Here is a 23,818-nt window from a genome sequence, read left to right as displayed (position 1 = left end):
ATGTACTATGGGAAGAAGGCAAGCTGGCGGAGGCAGTGTGATGCTTTGGGCAATGTTCTGCTGGGAAACCTTGGGTCCTGCCATCCATGTGGATGTTACTTTGACACGCACCACCTACCTAAACATTGTTGCAGACCATGTACACCCTTTCATGGAAACGGTATTCCCTGGTGTCTCTGGCCTCTTTCAGCAGGATAATGTGTCCTGCCACAAAGTAAAAATGGTTCAGGAATGGTTTGAGGAGCACAACAACAAGTTTGAGGTGTTGACTTGGCCTCCAAATTCCCCTGATCTCGATCCAATCGAGCATCTGTGGGATGTGCTGAACAAACAAGTCCGATCATAGAGGCTCCACCTCACAACTTACAGAACTTAAAGGATCTGCTGCTAATATCTTGGTGCAGATACCACAGCAGAGCACACCTTCAGGGGTCTAGAGGAGTCCATGCCTCGATGGGTCAGGGCTGTTTTGTCAGCAAAAGGGGGACCAACACAATATTAGGAAGGTGGTCATAATGTTATGCCTGATTGGTGTGTGTGTGTATGTATGTATGTATGTATATGTATATATATATATATATATATATATATATATATATATATATATATATATAAACAATAAAAAATTGCACATTTAAAAAGAGTACTTTTTAATGAAATTCCCTACAAAAATACACATAAACAGATGGTGCTGGTATTACGGGTGGGCCTGTAAGGTAGACCTGGTGAAAATATCTATCTGTCTCTATTACAAAATTGCACTTCAGCAGATATTTTGCACCTGAAGACACAAAAGACGACAAACAAACAACATCAGCAGCAATTGTCTGGGAAGGATTCCAACAGCAGTGCCAGAGGCGGTTTGCGGGCTCTTCTGCTCCCTCCGAACCTCACTTGGGAGAGAAAAGTGACTCATCCTTTTTTCTGGCCTGTTGGTAATCTTTCTATGAACCTCGATTAACCTTGGTTAGATCCAAGAGCGACTGGGCCACTGCTATGTTTTCTGTATAAGTCAGTATAAAGCATCTTCAGCACATAAGAGACCAGGCATAATTTGCCACACCAGTGTTATTTTATCATTGATACACAGAACTATTATAGTTTTTGTTAATATTCTGAATGTTTTCAGTTTAAATATCTACCGATAACAATGTCAATAAATAAAATATTTTGTTCCAATATTTGAATAATAAAGGGGTACACATTGAATGCAATTTAAGTCCCTTTGGATAAAATAATTAATTAATAATAAAATAATTAAATATAATTAAATATGATTTAACATATAAACAGTGCATATAAAATGCCTGTTAAAACAGCAGGTTTTTTCGATGTAAAAAATTAAATAAACATGAATCAAATTAGAACATTAGCACCTTTAATGGAAAAATGAGTACCTATGCAACAGAAAACCAATACAAATATAAAAGTGAAAAACTTTAAATTGTAATTTGCAGGCAGACTTAGAAATCTATGAGAGACAGATCCAAATGCAGCTTTACTTTAATGAAATAAACAACGGTCACAACCAGGAAACACAAGAAAACTCTGAGATAAAACAGAAAACTACTACACACAATGTGCACGGAAGGACAACAACCAACAGATGAAGCACAGGGGTATATACACCGAGATTAACAAGCTAACAAAACACACCTGGAAACAATCAGGGATTAATCACTGGGAAAAACTACAACAAACTACAAACGTGGCACTCGGGACAGGAATTAACATAAAGGTCCAGGAACAAACATGGAGAATATTATGACAAAATGAACCACATAAGTGTGCACATCTCCACAAGATCTCCAAGGAGTAAATTCAGCTTTGCCATCACAGGAATAAATTACATTTTAAAATACAATAAAATAGAATACATTTATTTTAAAATGTAATAATATTTCAAAATATAACAGTTTTTACAGACAGACAGCACTTTCTAATATAGGTCTACCTGTCAAATCAGGAAGGTGGTTACAGGCATTTGTTAACATGTTTATTACTATGTCTAACAAATGGAGGTAGAAATAGCAGAGGACTCTGGGGGAGAGAGAGAGAGAGAGAGAGAGAGAGGATTGGGGCTAGAAGGGATACAACTATGGCCAGACTGTCCTACCAGAGCTTACTTGACATGTGCACATCAATATTGCATCATTTTTTGTCACGCTGAACAACAATTAATTACTGCATTTGCATTATTGTGAGGGTAGGTTTAGGGTTGGGGTGGGTGTAGACGTTAATAAAACACAATCTGATAAGTAGCAAATATAATATATTGTTATTTTATGGCAAGGTTTTACATCACTTCTGGCCATAGCTGTATCCATTCTAGCCACAACCGAGAGAGAGAGAGAGAGAGAGAGAGAGAGAGAGAGCAGAATGAAAAGGCAGAGATAGTTGATTGATAGATAGAATGATGGGTTTTTGGTCCTAAAAATAAGACTGGGTTATACAAGAGTCTCCACTATACAAACAGAATATTTTCTTCATCTTGATTCCCCCTTCTTTGCATCAGATCAACACCGGCCTCCCTGTCCTTTTCTTTTAAAAGGTCAGATACATGCAAATACTGCAAATGCCACAGCTAAAGAACAACCTCTGCAGTGATACACATTACATACTGATTTAGCAAGTCTGTACTTTTTCCTGGAATAAATGTGTGTGTATGGTCCTAGTAAACCCTACATTATGGGGACAAAACATTCCCACAAAGATAAAAGTGATAAATATAGTGATTTTTTGAAAAATGTAAAAATGCAGAAAGTTTTCTGAGATGGGTAGGGTTAGGGGATAGAATCTACTGTTAGTAAAGTATAAAAATCATTGTCTATGGAAAGTCCTCACAAAACATGAAAACCCAAGTTGTGTGTATGTTTTATGGATGATCACACACAGGCACACCAACAAACTTCGATTCTTTTCAATTTTGCCAGTCACAATCATATGTAACAGCCATCTTGATGCCCCAGTCTTTCGTTTAGTATTCTATTTTCAAGTGATAGTTCCATTTTGGTTCTCGGAATACAGCATCTGTCTTCTGTTGCCATGGGACACTCTGCTGTTGCCATGGGGCACCCAGTCAAACAGTTCTGAGCACAGTGATTAACCTTCAACATTGTACTTGGACAAAACTAAGTATAGCATCATCCCTATGAATGGTTGTGTGTCTCTCTCTAGCAACAGTAAATTTGCATACAGTTTGCATGAAATTGTTTCTGGGTCATTAATTATATATATATATATATATATATTAATTATATATATATAATACTGAGCCGGCGTTCAGACATAAACACTGAACTGCGTTTACTAGTTCAACTGCATGACAAATTGGTAAAGTTGTTATTTTTGTTTTGTTTTTGCACACAAAAAGTATTCTCGTCGCTTCATAACATTAAGGTTGAATCGCTGTAGTCACATGGACTATTTTAACGATGTCTTTAATACCTTTCTGGACCTCAAAAGTGCAATGATGTTGCTGCCTTTGTGTGCTTCAGAAACCCTTGGATTTCATCAAAAATATCTTAATTTGTGTTCTGAAGATAAACAAAGGTTTTACGGGTTTGGGATGACATGAGGGTGAGTAATTAATGACAGAAATTTCATTTTTGGGTGAACTAAAAGAATACTAAAAGAGAATATTTCATGAATCTTTCTTAAAGGCACAGTATGTATGTTTCGCAACCAATGTTCCCTCTAAGCTGCGCGTGTGCACGGCCGCGCACTTCTAAAACCACGGCCGCGCAGAACAAATAATTGCCGCGCAGACAACAGACATGAAAATGATTGTAGTAGTTTAAAGGTGCCCTAGAACTTTTTTTTACAAGATGTAATATAAGTCTAAGGTGTCCCCTGAATGTGTCTGTGAAGTTTCAGCTCAAAATACCCTTTAGATTTTTTTAACTGCCTATTTTGGGGCATAATTAGAAATGAGCCGAAGCAGGGTGTGTGGCCCTTTAAATCTCGTGCTCCGCGCCCCAAGAGCTCGCGCTTGCCTTAAACAACATAAAAAAAGTTCACACAGCTAATATAACCCTCAAAAGGGATCTTTACAAAGTGTTCATCATGCAGCATGACTAATCGTGTAAGTACAGTGTTTATTTTGATGTTTACATTTGATTCTGAATGAGTTTGGGGCTGTGTTCCGTGGCTAACGGCTAATGCTACACTGTTGGAGAGATTTATAAAGAATGAAGTTGTGTTTATGCATTATACAGACTGCAAGTGTTTAATAATGAAAATAGCGACGGCTCTTGTCTCCGTGAATACAGTAAGAAACGATGATAACTTTAACCATATTTAACAGTACATTAGCAACATGCTAACGAAACATTTAGAAAGACAATTTACAAATATCACTAAAAATATCATGTTTTCATGAATCATGTCAGTTATTATTGCTCCATCTGCCATTTTTTGCTATTGTCCTTGCTTGCTTACCTAGTCTGATGATTCAGCTGTGCACATCCAGACGTTCTGCCCTTTTCTAATCTAATGCCTTTCATAATGTTGGGAACATGGGCTGGCATATGCACGTTACGTAACAGTCGGTGTTATGTTGAGATTCGCCTGTTCTTCAGAGGTCTTTTAAACAAATGAGATTTATATAAGAAGGAGGAAACAATAGAGTTTGAGACTCACTGTATGTCATTTCCATGTACTGAACTCTTGTTATTTAACTATGCCGAGGTAAATTAAATTTTTGAATCTAGGGCACCTTTAATGCTGAGAAGGACACTAACTTACAAGCCTCAGAAGGACTGGAATAGGAAAGGCGCAGTCTCGGTAAGATGCAGTCTTCCGTTTGAGAAGCACCCATAGAGCAAAAGAAGCACATGACATAATCACATGAGGGGTGCTGGAATCACATGACATGACAAGAAACATGACAATGAGAAAACTTCAAAATAAAAGACATGAAAACATGACAGTGAACCAACAACAATAACAGACCTGACAGGAGCACAATCACCCAATTCTCCAATTTCTTTCATTGTATAGAAAGGCAGATACTGTAGATGACAGTCAATACCATGATTACTAAATTTTCATTTTTGGGAGAACTGTCCCTTTAAGAGTGAAGGAAAGAGATACTGAGGATATATAGTTTGTGTTCTTACATATGCCGTATATTCTGAATAGTCTTAGCAGCATAACTGTTACAACCTGCAAATAACAGGACAGGCAGCTGAATAGTGATGGATGGGGATTATGTTTTAAACTCAGGCAGATGTCATTTAATTAGATTCACAAATTGAGTTAGCTTCCACTGACAATTACTGCTACTATAACTATATTTAGCTATACTAAATTAACTGCCAAAAAAATTTCATCAGTATTTTTGTTTTGTTTTGTTTTCCAGTAAAAATATCTAATCATATTACAATCTTAAAACAAATATATATACTTAAGCAAAACTGTACTCGATATATTTGTCTTACTTCACTGGCAAATCTTCTTTTATTGTTTTTTAATTAAAAAATAAAAAGTGAGAAAAATGAACGTTAAAACAACTCAGTCATGGCCAATGTTATCTTGGTCTCTTCTCTCTCTCTCTCTCTGACTGACTCAGTCTGTTATGAAAGGAAGTAAATAATGTCTGCTGGAGACTAAACCATATTTCTCGGTTCAATGGCTGCATATTTGTCATGTGTATAATTGTGTTTGCTAACGTAAGGCTTTCTGTGATTTACTGATCAATAAACAGATGGCCGGCACTGCTTCTCTCACTAATGATAAATCTTGAGGCAGTGTGCGTATGTATTATCCTTCCTGGCACTGGCTTCAACAGTTTTTTTTCTATTCATATTGTCCATTGAAAATAAACAAATAACAAAAACATAATAGAAAAATAGACATTATATAATTAAATTATACAACATGATATACACTAATTACATACTCTAAAACCCTTCTAAAAATGCACGTGTTCCAAATCGACAAAATGTTCTTCCCAGGATTATTCAATTCAGTTGATGAGTTGGAATCTGAATTGATTTGGCCACGTTTCACAGGATGTTTAATTGTAATAGTCATGGCATCAATTTGTAGACCAAACCTGGATGGCTAATTCACCATGGGATTTGCTTCAGGAAATTCCTATGGGATTTTAGAACGGTTGTAAAATCAGTAAAATCAGGTTTGTGGTTACCAAATGAGATTTTTTTTGTTTTACAACATAAATTACACAGAGTCATATCTAAAATGTGAATTTGGATCCAGCTAAGGTAATGTGCTATACTGTAGAAAGGACTTCTTCATAAGCGTCATAAGCTTTTTAAAGGTCCAGTGTGTAATATTTAGGAGGATCTATTGACAGAAATGCAATATAATATACATAACTAATTTTGTAGATCAAGATCAGGTCTCCTTACATTGAAGTCGCCATTTTGCGCTGCCTGTTTCTACAGTAGCACTAAACGGACAAACTGCTCATTGCTTGACTCGCTACTCTCTGCTGTCTCAGACGATATCTTTGTCCTGTGTTGGCCACCGTAGCTTCTCTATGTGCTTTGAAACAAAGGGGTGAGGGGTGGACTGAGCCGTTGGTTGCAATTCGCAACCTCACCACTAGATGCTGCTAAAATTTTGTAACGCCACACCAGCAGAGGGAGCCTTCACCCAAGTACTGACTGTAACCACTCCCTCTGCTAGCTCTGCAGCGATGTCCGGTTTGGCAGCCATATAGCCTAGCCATGCAAAACAGTAGGTGCGAAGTATTGCCAATTTTACCTGCCTTAATGGGTGTTCATTTACCATTGCCTGTTATTTCTTGTGTATGACCCATTGCCTGCCTTCCTCGTTTCTGTTATTGGATTTCCCTTTGGACTGGACTGTTTTGTTGTGAACTTGACCTTTGCCTGCTTTCTCGTTTATGATTATCTGCCTATCGATTTGGTTTTTGATTGCACTATCTCTAATAAACTTCTGCATATGGATTCTAACTCGGCGTCAGCCTCCACCTCATCACAAATTTAAACACTGCACCTTTAAGGTTTTTTTTTATAAGAGTTAAAAAAACCTAATGGAGATATAGTACAATTAATTTATAAGTTTTATTAAGTGTTAACATTGAGATTATAATCAATTAACACAGCTTTTGTCATTTTTTTAGAAGATGTACAAAATTTGTCACCAAAAAAGTCATTCGGTTTAACCTAAACTGCGGTTTTACCGAATGACACTTTTGGTTATACCAATTGACGATATTTTCAAAAAATGCTAACAGGCCGATATCTAGCTAGCAAAAGGACAATCAATCATTTCATATTTAATATTCATATTTATAGTAGTACGTTTTTTTAAATATTATAACATTTTCCATGTTTTATAGCGGTTGTACCGAATGACCTGATGTTTCGGGACATGCGTATGAGCGAGTAAAAACATGGATTTTTCAAATAGTTAAGAGAGAATCGGTTACTTTGCTTCACGACCATGTGGTCGTTTGCAGGTGTCTGAATGATGTCACATCCTGTCACAAGATATTGACCGCATGACTTGACCCATTTAATGGCCCCTTTATTTTGGTTACTCCAAATGACATCAATAAAATTAATTTTTCCAGACATTCTTTCTCAAAACAAAGCAACGACTTCTACACATAATTTTAATACCATTTTGCTCTATGTTGATATATGATGTAATAAAATCATGCCTTAATAAAATATATACATTTATTACATTTTAAGATATTTTAATCACAATTGAAATGGCTATATTGGCCTTTGGACGGATAAACCGAATGACCTTTTGACACTTCAAAATCTTTAAAATACCTTTATCTGTATAATTAAAACATTTTGGATTTGATAAAAGAGATCTAGTTGTACTACCTCACATACTTTGGATGTCATATCTTTGTTTTTTATTATTATTAAGGCCTTTGGACAAAAAAATGACCCACAATGTCATTGACCCATAAATAAAGCTGCATTCACACAATCAGAGATGAATAAATATAAACTCCAAATACAAAGTGAATAAAGCAAGAATTGTGTATGATTGTTTAGCATATTGTTAGTAAAAATACAATGACCCCAGAGAATGAAAAAATTAACATATTAGCCCCAAAGTCCATTATTTTGAATCTCACATTTACATTTTTGCATTTACATTGAGCTCTAGTTTCAAATGTTTAAATCCATTGATAGGCAATGAACCATAGAGTCTCAGCAGGCGACAAACGTTTCATGGTCAGGAGCACTTTCTTTCTGTCTCAGTACTGATGAATGTATTTTACAGTCTTGGTAGCATATTGGGTTCTGTCTAATAACTGCTTTTATAAATCAGAACTGTTTCAACTGCACTTCAGAAATCTCCACTATTTAAATATTTATGTGGATAAGAAATGCTTAAACAAGAAAATGTAATTGGTATGCAAGTGGGTTTGTTTTCCCTCAGCTCTGAGAGAAACTGCTCTACTTAGATAGAAATCACACACACACACACACACACACAAACATTTGTTTTTGTGAATTGTCGGGACATTCCATAGACGGAATGATTTTTATATTGTACAAACCATATTTTTTAATCACCCTAAACCTACCCATCACAGGAAACTGTGAACATTTTTACTTTCTCAAAAAACCTCACTCTGAATGAATTATAAGCCTTTTGAAAAATGGGGACATGGGGTAATGTCGTCATAAGTCACCCTCTCCTTGTAATACCTATGTCATACCCATGTCATTAAACAAATTTGTGTTCTGAAACGTACACACACATACACACACGTTGTTGTTTTTTTTATGTTTTACGGGGACTTAATGATGTCTATATATTCCATCCCCTAACCCTAAACACAACCCTTACAGAAAACTTTATGAATTTTTACATTTTCAAAAAAAGAAAAAAAAGAACATGATTTAATATGATTTTTATAAACTTGTTTTCCTCATGGTCAAACAAGGTCAACATTTTCTGGTATTACTATCCTTGTGGGAACATTTGGTTCCCACAATATTGGGTTTACCAGAACCACACACACACACACACACATACACTAATACAATGATATTATATTACCAGTGCTATGGTAAAACTCACCCGTCAACTTGAGAAAATCAGGGAAAATAGATATGAATGGGAATTTATACCTCTCACTTCACAATAACTATGAAATATCACTATAAAAGTAAAAACACACTAACAGATGTGATCAACATGGAGAAATATAATTTTAAAGTAACTCACTCACAATACTGTATGCATTACATCATTCTGCAATAAATGTGGAGCTCAGACAGAAATCTTAGGAGCTCAGACAGATGTACTATATCAGGTCCTCAGGGTGAGGGACATGCGCTATTAGGGTCCTAAATATTTACTGTAAGAGTCGAGTTTAAGTCATACTCAGATACCTTTCGGAATGTCATGCTAGATCACAGGGATGAGAAAGCTTAAAATAGCAACATTACAACTTTAAGGTACCCATGAAAGTTTCTTGATTATGCAGGAGGCTTTAATTGCTATAGCTCAGCAGAATTAATCCCCAAAAGCACATAATCGAAAGCATGCCAACCACCCAAATCATAAGAGCATGCCAACAGCCTCATGAATAAATAATCTCTCTCCACTAAACAAAAAGTAACAGACTGACAGAGGTCAGGTGTGTAGGATGGCCTCCATTCAAACTGCAAAATATAATGCATAGCAGTACTCATTTTAAAAAGCTCCAAATAAAGTACACTAGGCACAAAACACAAAAACCTCTGCATTTCCTTCATAGTACAAAAACATGGCCTCCAGGCAGGGGTGTATATCTTATTTGAACACAAAACTGTCTTCACAATATTGATTATACTATTGACAATTTGTTGCTTTCCTGTGCCGTCCTCGCCCTAGGATCTACACCACTGACTTAAAGGGATAGTTACTCACCCTTATCTCATTCCAAACTTTCTCTCTTCTGTGAAGCACAAAAGAAGATCATTTGAAAAGAGTTTTTTGCCCATGCAATGACAGCCAATGGGGTCCAATGGAGCCCCGGACAATGCAGGAAAAAAATAGTAGATTAAATTGAGTGCAGGCTTTACTAAATCGTTCCCTCGATTTATAAATCGTGTGCACGATTAACTAATTTGTTAGTAAATCGTGTGCATGATTTAGCAAATCGAGGGAATGAAATAGTAAACCATGCGCACAATTTATTATTCGAGTGAACAAATTGTAAATCATGAACATGATTTATAAATTGAGGGAACGAAATAGTAAACCATGCGCACGATTTATGAATCGAGGGAACTAAATAGTAAATCATGAACACGATTTATAAATCGAGCGAACAAAATAGTAAATCATGAGCATGATTTATGAATCGAGGGAACAAAATAGTAAATCATGCACACGATTTAGCAAATCGAGGGAATGACTTAGTAAAGCTTGCGCACAATTTACTTTTTTTCCTGCATGTCACATGCGGGGCTCTGTACAATGATGAACCAATTTCAAAACATTTTTATAGACTGTTAATGACATGAGTATGAGTAAATGATGACAGAATTTTCATTTTGAGATGAACTATCCCTTTAAAGCCTCATCAAATACCAAAACACTTTTCGTTTATAGCCTATAGCTTTTTAATTCTGCCGATTGTATTTAGGCTTTAAAATTTGTGTTCATTTATGAAGATTATCATGATGAACAAAATGTGTAAGAATTATACAGTTTTGTTGGTCACAGAGCTTATTTTCTGCAATAATCCAAAAGCCAAAGGAAAAATTCTGCTGGGTTTTGGTTGGGGGAACCAGATTGGCTTACAAAAATAGACCTATGTTATCACATTATTTTTAATTTAAAGGAGAAAAGTGGTTAATTTAGAGATTTTAATTTAGAGACAGATGACAGATGTGATGTATTTGTGTTTAGACTGGATTAGTGTGATTAGTACCTCTGGTTATTATTCATGAGAAGGCGTGGCCATTACCCTTTAAAAAGTCAAACTAGAATCCAATCTAACTAAAGATTAAGTACTAGTATTACCTGATAAATAATGAGGCCTACTAGTAACACTGAAATAGGTATCAGCGATAACTGCAATAGTTAAGCTACTAGTCAGTAGTGAATAGTTGTCAAAATAGTGAATATTTATAAAAATGATTTTGTCAGCTGTTACCAGTGACAACTGTACAGTCACCTGTCACTGGAGGGTTAGTGACTAGTAGCAAAGGAATTAGTAGGCTAGTTTTTAAATAATAATTACCAATAACTAAATAGATACTAAATGGATTAAATAGATAGTAGTAGCCTGCTGTTGAAAGTACTAATCTAATGAATATATACTATATATAAAAAAGATAATAGTAGTCTATTTTGTGTAGTTACTAGGAAGATAATAATACTAGCAACAACAGTTACAAACTGATTTTCGTCTAAAATCGACAAAGCTGAACTTTGTATTATAACATTTATATAGCCTGTCATAATTTCTATATTTTATAGTATTTACAGATGAAAATGGATGTATGCTGGTCTCCTGATAACAGATCACAGAATATACGCAGATACTGCTTTATGCATCGCTCCTTTCACCCAAAACCCCGAAAATAACATCACATGACTCATTGTAGCGCTGCTCCTCTCACCTTAAAGAACAGGACGCTCGGCAAACGCAGATGCTCGACACACGCGGTAAACTAAAACGAAGCAATGCGAACCTACCTTTTCGGTCAGATTATCTGCCTTGGTGAAATCCAGCCATTTGTCTGCAAAGCACAAAGCGAACGGACTGTGTAGTGAACGAGGCGAATGGTTGCGAGGTGCTGCGCTGCAGCGGGTTATACAGCGCTGTCCAATCAGCAGCCCGCAGAAGGAGAACCAGTGCCAGCCTACCGCTACTGCTCATTTGAACAACCTACACCCTCCACTTCATACTGCAACCTCTCTCTACAAAGCCATAGGTCAAGATGTCGACTGCTTTTGATAAGGCAAGTCTGATAACTGAATTAATTTCACTGTAAACGGTAAAATATTCCTTTTTAAGTTACCAGATAACACTTGGATTGTTAATGTAGTCTATAAATATATTAAAGTTTCATGACAATTCTAACTATTGTAGCCTATATTAATGCATTAATTTGTAAAAATATAAAATGACATCTATCTATATAAAGTACAGTAGCCTAATAATAATCATAACTCACCTTTGCTATAAAACTGTAAAAAAACAGTTCATAAACATTGCATACCCGCCATTTTTTCAGACAAGTGGTGCGTCCCAATTCGCGTACTTGTGCACTATTCTATGACGTTTTTAAGTATAAATAGTGCGAGTAGTGCGTTCACGCTGAAAAGTTGCGTCCCAAATGACACACTATACACTATGCACTTATACACTATGTACTTGTGCACTATGCACTCATCCATGTAGTGCGTGAATTGTATGAGGTTATTTTGTCATTTAACAACGGAGTCCGATCCTCCCTTCCCCTCTGCTACGTAATTAAAGCTGCGACTGTTGAGTGCACGAAGTGTCCAACATTCCACACTTCGTTTTTTCCGTTAATTTAATGCATCATCCGGGTATTTAAAGTGTACTTTTTCTTTTTGGAACTTTCAGTGTGAACGCACTACTCACACTATTTATACTTAAAAACGTCATAGAATAGTGCATAAGTACGCGAATTGGGACGCACCTAAAGTTCCAAAAAGAAAAAGTACACTTTAAATACCCGGATGATGCACTAAATTAACGGAAAAAACGAAGTGTGGAATGTTGGACACTTCGTGCACTCAACAGTCGCAGCTTTAATTACGTAGCAGAGGGGAAGGGAGGATCGGACTCCGTTGTTAAATGACAAAATAACCTCATACAATTCACGCACTACATGGATGAGTGCATAGTGCACAAGTACATAGTGTATAAGTGCATAGTGTATAGTGTGTCATTTGGGACGCAACTAAGTTCTTTTCCAATGTACAAGGATACAGAGCATACAAGTAGTATTGTTTTCTTTTAAAAAAGTGCATGCTGTGGATTAAGTGTCTCTCTACATCCCCAAATGGCCATCGGTGGACACCTGCTCCAGGTAAATAATGCAATATCTTTTAAGCAGCATATTGATTCTGGTCATTGTAGTCATGTTGATAGTCTCAGCCTCAGACGTCACGCCCATGGACCGTTGGCTGATGCATATGGCCAAAGTAAGACAAGTATTTGTCTTATTTTAAAGTAAGACAAGTCATTTAACTCGGCGGCCATCTTTGAAACCCCTCTCAGGCATGCAAGTGCAGCTCCTATCTGTTTGAATGGGGAAACAACAAATTCTCCAAAGCGGTTTGCCAAGCTTTCGATTAAATTTCATATTTGAATTTCATATATGAAATCTGAACAACTTTCTCAGAAAGTTTATTTTTAAATGCTCGAATCATGACAAAAAAAAATAAAAAATCTTCCAGGCTGGATCAAGCTAATGTGCAGTCCTAAATGTGCGTCTCTTGTGCCTCATTTCGGAGGCGAGCATCTGACTGTTTCTATAGGAACCGGAGCTTCTAACGGCCGTTGCAGTGATGTGATGACTTTACCAATCGGCGATTGGCTCTTATTTAGAAGGCAGGACTTATTCCGCCATATTATGCGTTGCACTTTCTCCCATTCAAAACAGTACGAGTGATGCGTCTTGTGTTATTCTATAGTCTTTGATATGGCACACTTAACTGGAAAAACTTCAGGAGCTTCGAAGTCGTCATCTGGTTGGTTGAATTCAGGATGTACGGGTGTTGCGTTCTTTAACGGTCCGCCTGGAAACAAATGCCGTGATGCCAAACTCCCTCATGAAAGAAGAACGCCGTCATGTTTACAATTGTGACAGTGAGGCTTACCAGGATCAACTAAACACTGGATTTGTATGTGATGTTCGTGGCTCCATTGTTGCAGTAAACTTGCACGTTCTTAAATAAATAATTAATTAGATGCACGCCGGTCTTTTACCTTTCACACCCCTAAACATGACATGGAACAAAGTGAACTGTGATTGGTTGCATTACATGTCAGTTAAAGGTTCTCTTGGGCGGTCCTTGGCCAATGAAAGCTGTTATAGAGTCCAGACCTTCTGCTGTCAGTCAAATTATCCTCTGACTGGATGAATTTTTCTTGCCTTTTTCTTTTCTTAACGTGCAATCAGATTTGTTTATTTCAGTGACGCAAACAGCGTCACTCTAGTGCTGCGAAAGTCCCTTCAGTATCAACAAAGATTGCACACAGGAGACCCGAGAGTTTGTTCTATTCGGCCGTGAATTCAGTTTGAAATGACCAAAAACACATTAATTATTTACTTTTCGCTGTTGACTCTCTTGTCGCTTTGCTAACGTCATATCCGCCCTTCTCTGATTGGTTTACTCCGCTTCCTGTTTGCTCGGATTTGCTCCGCCCTAGAAATCTAATTGATTCAATGGCTGACCAGACTCATCCGCTGGTACAGTGGTGAGGCTGGATTTTCCAGGCAAGAATTTTTCAGGATTTCCACGAGACGTGTGTTCTTTAATTGTCCGTATGGAAACAAAGCCATTGTGATGCCAAACCCTCTTATGGAAGAAGAAAGCCATCTTGTTTACAACTGTGACATTGAGCACATATCAGGATCAACTAAACGCTGGATTTTAAAAGTATGTGAAGTTCACAGCACCATTGTTGCCGTAAACTTGCACAACGTTCTTGAATGAATTGCAATACGGTCTGTTATTGTGGAGACATTGGCTTTACATCTTCATGCCCCTAAACATGATGCTGAACAAAAAAAACTTGATTGGTTGCTTCACATGTCATTCAGACATTCTTGGGCAGTCCTTGGCCAATGAAAGCTACTATGAAGTCCAGACATTCTGCACAGTCAGAAGATCTGGCTATGCGAAATGTCAATAACTAAATACACTAGTCAACATTTGAAGTGGATCAAAACCTTTTATCAAAGTTGTCCTAAAACCTTCTTTTTAGGACAACTTTGATTAACTTTTTTGATCCACTTCAAATGTTTACTATAGATCACAATACCACAGTGGCTTTGTTGCTGTATATCCAGTTACACTAATGTTCTTCAAACGAGGCTTTTCTTTTGTCATTTGCCTTGATTCTGTTTTGCGCACGTTTTAAAGCATTAATAAGTACACAGTCTTGTACCTTTGTTCAAATCATATCAAAGTTTGTAATGTTGTGATTCACCTTGTGGCTGGTTGGCTTGGTTCATGGCTCGGTTCATGTCTCATAATGCTTTAAATAAGACTTTTTTGAAATCCCTATGGGAGAAATGAATGGAAAAAATACTTATGGAACCAAAGCAGCTGAAAAAGTTGGCATGCACTCTATTCATTGGAATCTTTTAAAGCTTGCCTGAGTTAGCAACAGTAACCAAGGGGGACAGTGCTTAAAGGTACAATTTGTGATATTTTTTTCCGCTAGAGGTCGCTAGAAGCCTATTCAAAACAAAGGCGCAGTTTGATGACGCCAAGTTTTAGAGTGGAAACTTGGTCTCCATCTTAACGGACGGTGCAAAAGAATAGGGATTGGAATCTGGAAGAACTCATGTTCGTGGATGCGATTATTAACGTTACTGTAGTATGAAGCAGAGCAGGACAGAGTGTTGTGGGAGCTGAACGAGGAGCTGGAGCGATTGATCAACACACGCCTCACGAGCAGCGGGACTTTTATTATGACACAGTCGCCGGCGCCGCTTCCGCTTTTCCGGTCATGAGTTTATACGGGAGCTGTCCTTGTCGACAGAACCAGCGGCAGATGGTAAACCGTAATTATGTTCCATAAATAAGTAACACAATTCACCATAAAACTTCCGCATTTGTCCACGGCACTGTTGTCATGTGGTTTCTACGTCAGTAAAGGCGGTAACAAAGGTAACTGACGTCATTGACAGGCGACTGGACTGCCCCGTGTCACTGTATTGTACCTTTAATTATAAAGCGTTATCTTGAAAAATAATTAGCTTCAGCTTTTGATTTTAAATGATTACTTAACTATTTTGTGGTAGATGACTCATTTAAAAATGAACTTCTGTTAATGTTCTTTGGCTATACATGGGTATTTCATACTAAAAATATGACCATTATGCTGATGAAACAAAAGATAATACTGATAATTTCAGAAACATGGTTTTTATTTAGTCATTGCATTAGCAGTATAATGGAAACATTCATTCTAACCACCTTAAGATAGACAATCAAAAATTCTTTCAAACAAAAGCAGAAATCATAACCCCCTATGAATGTTCTATAAAGAAAGTAAAAGAGTATCTGCAAACACAGACACAGGCAAAGATACATGAATTCTGAATTAAATGTTTACAGCAAAAACAAAAAGAATCACCATCATATTTCCCAAATTTGTCTTGCACACCAGGTGCTTTAAATAAAGCTTTTAAAAACGTTCAGAATGCAGTTAAATGTGCTGTCTGCTGCGAGCTGAGTATAAAATACAATACAAGCATGCTAACATTCATCTCTCCATGAACAGAGCTTTGGGACTGTTCTAAGGGATGTTAACAGAAACTTTGATTGTGTATAAATGAGTGTATGGCAGATTAAACAGAGTGTTAATTTTCCCCCCATCAGTCATCATCATAATATCGGTTCTGTTTAATTTGATCCTCTACAGACAAGAATTCATTTTCATCCTGCCAGAGGCTGCTGGCTTCACTCAGCAACCCAGAAGCTTTGGTGTCATTTTTATCGAGCGGATTCTTCCTCGTTTCCGCCTCAGTATGTTGGCCCATCTCCCTCTTTAATTCTATTCCAAAATCCAGAAGGTCATCCAGCGGAGATGAAGCTGATTCCTTGCTATAAATGTCATCCTTAAATTCATGAAACAAACTAGAACTGTCATCAAAACCTGCAAATATGTTGTCTAGAAAACTTGAGGCACTCATTTTTTTGTTGTCATCTGTCTCCGTGAAAGCCAAAGTTTTGGTAGTGGGATGTTCTTGTTCTGCCTCTTTCATGTCTTGTGAGTATTTGGCACATGAGCTGTCCTCTTGAAGTTGCTGGAAAATGTCAGAAGCCCTGATCTCTTCTTTAAATGATTCCTGTGAAGGAAGTGCCCCTGAGGAGGACAAGTCCAGCAGCTCTGGTTCTTCTTTAATTTCATTAATTCCTGCCAAACTGGCATTGTTGTCCAATAATAGGTTACTGTTGTTGTTATTATTATTGTTGTTTGCATTCCCATTGGCTGTTTGGCCATTTGGTATTTCACCATCTATCACTGTCACCGTTACCTCTTCTCCCTCATTTACTTGCACTTTCTTTTCACTTTCTTTAGCACCATTTTCATCAGTGTTTTTTGCATTGTCACTCTCCTCATCTGTGTTCACATTCTTAGTTCTTTCTGCAACTCCATTCTCCAATTTCTCCTCTTTTTGACCATTCATCTCACCTCCTTCTTTTGCCTTCATTTCTTGAGTTTTCTCATTATCTTTCTGCTCTGTGGTTTGCTGGCTTTCGTTGGAGGACTCAATGGCTTTGCCTGTATCACTGGCATCCTCTGCCCCCTCAGCTGTTTCAGGTATTGGTGTTGGCTCCTCTGGTTCTTGAGTTATTTTAGCATCTGTAGATGACTTTTCTGGCATATTTATGGGTGACACAAGCCCTCCATCATTTTCTTTGGGCCCATTTTCTGCTGGATTTCCACTAGTAATTGTGGTTTGCCTCTTATTTACTGCTGGATCATTGTTCTCTTTACCTGAGAGTTCTGATTCAACTTGAGGAGGCCAGACAGGTTTGACTACCTTTATGTCATCCTCTAAATTAAATGTCTTCTTTGGTGAATCACAGAGGGGTGGCCACACAACTGCCATTTTACTTGCTGGCTTCTTAATGTCATCGTTCATCTTTGCTTGAGTCATATTCTCTGTAGGGACATTTTCTTGTGGGCTGTGAGTTGCTTTGTCATTCAAATTGACAGGAGGATTGTTTTTCATGTTTATTGTTTCTAACGAGTTGTTCTGATTCTTTGAACTCCAAAGTTCTTTGTGGGGCCTTTCTCCAAACCCTTCATCATAGTTGCCTTTAGACTTGAAAAGTTGTTTGTAGTGTGGCTTGCAGTACATTCTTCCATGGAGAGAAGCATAGGTTCCAAGACTGAAGCACAGAGATAAACACAAATATAATTTGAATCTCATAAGAACTAGAACCCACAGAAGAAATCATACAAGCTCACTCAAATTTCAAACCTTCTTGCCAATGTTGTAATCAGTTTAAATAACAAGTTGAACTGACTTTTCATGATGCATTTCACCAAGAAAAACTTCTCACTTGTTCCATTGCTGTAACACATTAAAATGTGGAAAAACATTGAGGATTCATGTAAAAAAGAAGCCACTACCTGAGCTGGCTGCTGCAGTGGGCACATCTAAAACAGCTTTTATGGAAGTTTTGCTTGTCTGCTATTAGAGACTCCATGGGATACACCCTCTTCCGACATACCTGACACAGTTCGGACTCTGGCACCCGTACCTTCTGTAGGAGAGAGAGAGAGAGAGACTGACATCAGAAAATGCTTTTAAATCTGTCACATATTAGGGGTGTAACGGTACATGTATTCGTCCTGAATCGTCACGGTATAGACGTCACGGTTTGGTGCATACAGTCAGATGACGAATACAATCAGTCACATGCAATCCACACTCCAGTTCAGAAGGGGGCGCGCACAGTAATGCAGCACTTGCTAACATTTGCTAACCACCACAACAGTAAAAAGTGCAGAAGAACGGATAATTTATGCATAGACATGTTTACGAGTAATCTCTCAACCAATGTTACAACCGTGGAAAGACAAATAAAATAGTTTGAGAATAATATTTTCACATTACATTTACCTCAGGCAAGTCATTTTGTGTCTACAACATGTTAGTTCACTAAAGAAATGAACTCTAGAGGGGTGCATTTAATTAAATATATACACTATATTAGCTTAGATATTCATTATATTTACTATACCTGTTAGTAATGTCTTAATTAGTTAATATATGTTTAAATAAATGTGTCATGAAAACAAGTCATGACAGTAACAGTGTAAATGATTATATTTTAAAAATGAATTGAAGTAGAAAAAATAATTGAAAAATAATGTTATAATTGCATTCAGAAGTTAATGCAAAACGTCTCGGGTTACGAGTGTAACCCTTGTTCCCTGAGTAAGGGAACGAGACGCTACGTCGGATGACGTGATGGGAACCCTCTGTATTTTGTGTTCGTGAAGCACCTCTGTATCCAACCAATGAAAAGACGCGACGTCAGAGGCGGGTGACGTCACGGATCAGGAAGCTATAAAGCACACCTGAACACAAAGCACGCCAGCTTCTGTAGGTTGTCTGAAGCAAGCGCACCAGGTATGCAGGAGATACGGCCACGTGACGTAGCGTCTCGTTCCCTTACTCAGGGAACAAGGGTTACACTCGTAACCCGAGACGTTCCCTTTCGTGGGAACTATCGACGCTACGTCGGATGACGTGATGGGAACGCAATCCCAACTACGCTCGTCTCTCCAAGTGCCTGGCTGCTATCTTGTAGCACCCTGGCCCCCGGAGTGATATTAAGGTGAAGATTGTAAAATCTGATAAAGGTGTGCTGGGATGACCATCCAGCCGCACCACAAATGTCGTCCATAGAGACATCAGATAGAAGAGCTCTGGACGCGGCCATACCTCTCGTGGAGTGAGCCCGCACCATCAAAGGACACGGGCGCCCCACCGTCTCATACGCAAGTGAGATGGCCTCGACCACCCACTTGCTCATCCGCTGTTTAGATGCTGGGCCCCCCTTCTTAGGGGACCCATAACACACAAACAATTGTTCTGTTTTTCTCCACAGGGCAGCTCTGTGGACATACGCATCTAATGCTCTTACAGGGCAAAGCAGATTCTTCCTTTCCTGATCCAAGTTTGCAAAAGGAGGCGGGCAGCAAGCCTCAAGTACAATGGGGCCTGGGACCCTCGTCGGAACCTTTGGAACATAGCCCGGCCTGGTATGCAGAAAGGCTTTCACCATACCAGGCGCAAACTCAAGACAAGATGGAGCTACTGACAGCGCTTGTAAATCACCAATTCTCTTCAAAGAAGAGACGGCCAAGAGAAAGATAGTTTTAAGTGTCAAGAACTTGTCTGACACCTCCTCTATTGGCTCGAAGGGAGCCTCAGCCAGCCCTTGGAGCACAATAGTGAGGTCCCAGGTCGGGGTCTTTGTGCGCACCACAGGCCTCAACCTGAGTGCACCACGGAGGAAGCGTACTACTAGGGGGTCTCGACCCAGCCAGGAGCCCCCTACAGGAATATGATGAGCCGAAATAGCGGCCACATAGACTTTCAGCGTGGAAGGGGTTAAACCTTCCGAGAACTTTTCCTGAAGGAACCGAAGCACGTCTGAGACTGAAGAATGGACCGGGTCCAAATTATGTTGTTCACACCACACAGAGAACAATTTCCATTTGTATAAGTACAACTTCCTCGTGGAGGGAGCTCTGGAATGAAGGATGGTCTCCACAACCTCAGTTGGGAGACCAGATCCTATGAGCCTTGCCCCCTCAGGGGCCAGGCCCACAGTTTCCACATTTCTGGGCGGGGATGGAGAATCGTGCCGCCCACTTGAGACAGGAGATCCTGCCTGAGGGGAAGCTCTAAGGGAGAGCCGTGCAGAAGAGACATTATGTCCGAAAACCATATTCTGGTCGGCCAGTAAGGGGCCACCAATATTAGGTCGACCTTCTCCTGGCGAACCTTTTCCAGAACTCCCGGGAGCATTGAGACTGGGGGAAATGCATACAGACGTAGCCTCGGCCACGTCTGTAGCATGGCATCCAGCCCTAGAGGTGCTGGGTGCTGAAGTGAGTACCACAGAGGGCACTGAGCTGACTCCTCTGTGGCAAAAAGATCGACTTGAGCTCGACCAAAAGTTTTCCATATCAACTCCACCACCTCGGTGTGGAGTTTCCATTCCCCCGGTCTCGCGCCCTGCCTCGACAGGGCGTCCGCTCCCACATTCAACCGCCCGGGGATGTAAGCTGCTCTCAGCGAGAGGAGCTTTCCCTGGGACCAGAGGAGGATGCGACTGGCCAACTTTGATAATGGGCGAGACCGCAAACCCCCCTGATGGTTGATATACGAGACCACCGTAGTGTTGTCCGTACGGACCAGCACATGATGGTCTCTCAGGTCGGGAGGAAGTGTTTCAGTGCAAGAAACACCGCCATCATCTCCAGCCGATTTATGTGCCAGGAGAGCTGATGGTCCTCCCAAAGACCCTGAGCCGAGCGACCACTCATGATCGCCCCCCAGCCCGTGAGGGAAGCATCTGTCGTAAGCATTACACGACGACCAGAAGTCCCCAGCACGGGTCCCTGGGTTAGGAACCAAGGCTTCTTCCACATGACCAGAGCACGAAGGCATCGCCGCGTGACTTTGATCATGCGAAAAGGATTTCCCCTCGGGGAAAACCCCTTGGTCCTGAGCCACCACTGTAAGGGTCTCATGTGCAGGAGGCCAAAAGTAATGACGTTGGACGCAGCTGCCATCAGACCCAACAGTCTCTGAAACTGTTTTACAGTGAGTGACTGGCCTAATTTCACCCCTTTCACGGCCCCGAGAATGGAACTCACACGAGCAGGGGACAACTGCGCCTGCATCGTGGTGGAATCCCAGATTACACCTAAGTAGTTTGCAACCTGACTTGGGACCAGCACACTCTTTTTGGCGTTGAGCCTCAGCCCAAGCCTTTTCATGTGCGACAGAACAACATCTCGATGTTGAACTGCCAATTGTTCTGTTTGAGCTAGTATCAACCAATCGTCGATATAGTTCAGCACGCGGATGCCCTGGAGTCTCAGCGGAGCCAGCGCTGCATCCACGCACTTCGTGAACGTGCGGGGTGAGAGGGATGGGCCGAACGGAAGAACCCTGTATTGGTAAGCTTCGCCCCCGAAAGCAAACCTGAGGAACTTCCTGTGTGAAGGATGGATGGATACATGAAAGTATGCGTCTTTCAGATCTATCGCTACAGACCAGTCCTCGGACCTGATCTGAGGGATGATCTGTCTGAGTGTAAGCATTTTGAACTTCAACTTCCTTACTGATCGATTTAACACACGTAAATCTATGATCGGACGCAACCCTCCATCCTTCTTCGGAACAATGAAGTAGCGGCTGTAAAAGCCCGACATTTTGCTGGGAGGGGAAACCCTTTCTATAGCCCCTTTTTGCAAAAGCGTCATTACTTCTTGCTCCATCACCAGAGACTGCTCTGGGGTTACCACCGTAGGAAGCACCCCATTGAACTTGGGCGGTCGTGAACCGAACTGAATTCTGTAGCCCTGTTCTACCATGAGCAGCACCCACTTCGAAACATTCGGGAGATTTTTCCACTCTTCCAAATATTCTACTAAGGGAACCAGTCTCTCGAAACTGGTCTCTGGTGTTTTTTGAGCACTTGGCTCGTCCATCTGACGCGGCGCACCGGCAGACAGGCGAATCACGTGCTGGCCAACCCTCCTCGGAGGATCGGCGGAGACCGCTGTGCCCTGACGCACGCTGGGTGGCAGGGTTGACAGGACGGTCCCCTGAGGGCACCGGGAGGGACCCGATATCCGAATCCCCCCGGAGGGGGCTGCCCTCGAGAGATCCTGCACTATAAAGGTCAGGACCTCTTCTTTGAAGCCTTCCGGGAGATAATGACGGTCCTCAGATCCGTCCTACCTCCGGAAGGCTTCGCCTGTGCCACCCGTCCCGGCCCCCCAAATCTTTGTGGGGGAGCGCGGGAGGCGACACTGGCTTTTTGTTGCACCCTGTGTGCTGAGGAGCTGGCTGTCGGCCGAGGCTGCTCCCGCCCAGCAGCCTCGGGGGGATGAGAGCGGCGGGGAATAATTTTAGAAAATGCCGCTGTCTGCTTTCGTGTCTCCTGAAACCTGTCGACGACAGTTGACACTGCGTCGCCGAACAGGCCATCAGGAGACAGCGGCGCGTCCATGAGAACATTTTTATCTCTCTCCTTGATGTCTGAGAGGTTGAGCCAGAGATGCCTCTCCGTGGCCACCAGGGCTGCCATAGAGCGGCCGATGGATTTGGCCGTCTCCTTGGTGGCCCGGAGAGCTAAATCTGTTGCCTTTCTGAGCTCGTGAATAGCCTCAAAGGACGCTTCCCCAGTGTCATCAATTTCCCCCAGCAGGTCGGCTTGGTATGCCTGTAAGATAGACATGGTATGAAGGCATGCCGCCGCCTGACCTGTCGCCGAATAAGCCTTGCCCACCAAGCTGGAAGTTGTCTTTAGGGGCTTGGTGGGCAGCGTCGGGGTCTTAAGGGACGATGTGGGCTCGGGTGAGAGATGGCTCGCGAGCGTCTCCTCGACCCGAGGCATCGCCCCATAGCCGTGACGTTTCAGCCCAACTATATTGCTATATAGTGACGTCTGCGGGCTGTACAGTCTGTATTGTACTGGCCTCTTCCACGACCTCGACACCTCGGTGTGGAGGTCGGGAAAAAACGGCAGACCCCGGCGCTGAGGTAGTGACCGCACGGGAAGAAACCTTTCATCAAGCTTACTTTTTGGTTTATTTTCAGCTTTTTCCGCAGGCCAGTCGATTTTTAACTTTTCTACTGCCCTGGTCACTACCTCTAATAGCTCCTCATATGCAGGGGATGAGGATGGCGGTTCCTCATCAACACTCCCCACATCAACCTCCTCGGAGGAAGATATGTTGAGCATCGGTGCCTCTCTTCGGGGGGAAGAAACCGCTACACGTGCTTCCGCCACCAAAGAAGAGACACTGGGTCTAGCAGGTAAGGGAAGCGATAGGGCAGTGTCCGTCTCTTCCCCCTCTGCTAGATCCATC

The 23,818-nt window shown here is 40.6% G+C and overlaps 1 protein-coding gene across 7 annotated transcripts in view; it reads right to left on the bottom strand.

Annotated features, from left to right (window-relative positions):
- Positions 1-17,943: 17,943 nt before the first annotated feature.
- The window catches only part of xirp2a (xin actin binding repeat containing 2a), a 44,136-nt gene continuing 38,261 nt past the window's right edge, over positions 17,944-23,818 (bottom strand). For 5 of the 7 annotated variants that reach the window (XM_067374801.1, XM_067374802.1, XM_067374803.1 and 2 more), the window contains 2 exons: positions 18,326-18,459; positions 17,945-18,081 (listed from right to left, as the gene is read on the bottom strand). In XM_067374801.1, the coding sequence (XP_067230902.1) occupies positions 18,365-18,459 (95 nt within the window). In that variant the 3' untranslated portion in view covers positions 17,945-18,081; positions 18,326-18,364. Of the gene's footprint in view, positions 18,082-18,173; positions 18,267-18,325; positions 18,460-23,818 lie in introns of all 7 variants that reach the window. The other 2 variants (XR_010893513.1, XM_067374804.1) reach the window with 2 other exon arrangements.

The sequence above is a fragment of the Chanodichthys erythropterus genome, chromosome 21 (genome assembly GCF_024489055.1).
Source record: "Chanodichthys erythropterus isolate Z2021 chromosome 21, ASM2448905v1, whole genome shotgun sequence".
In the NCBI taxonomy this organism is placed as follows: Eukaryota; Metazoa; Chordata; class Actinopteri; order Cypriniformes; family Xenocyprididae; genus Chanodichthys; species Chanodichthys erythropterus.
Note: the sequence above shows the minus strand (reverse complement) of the source record. Positions and strands in the feature narration are given on the sequence as shown.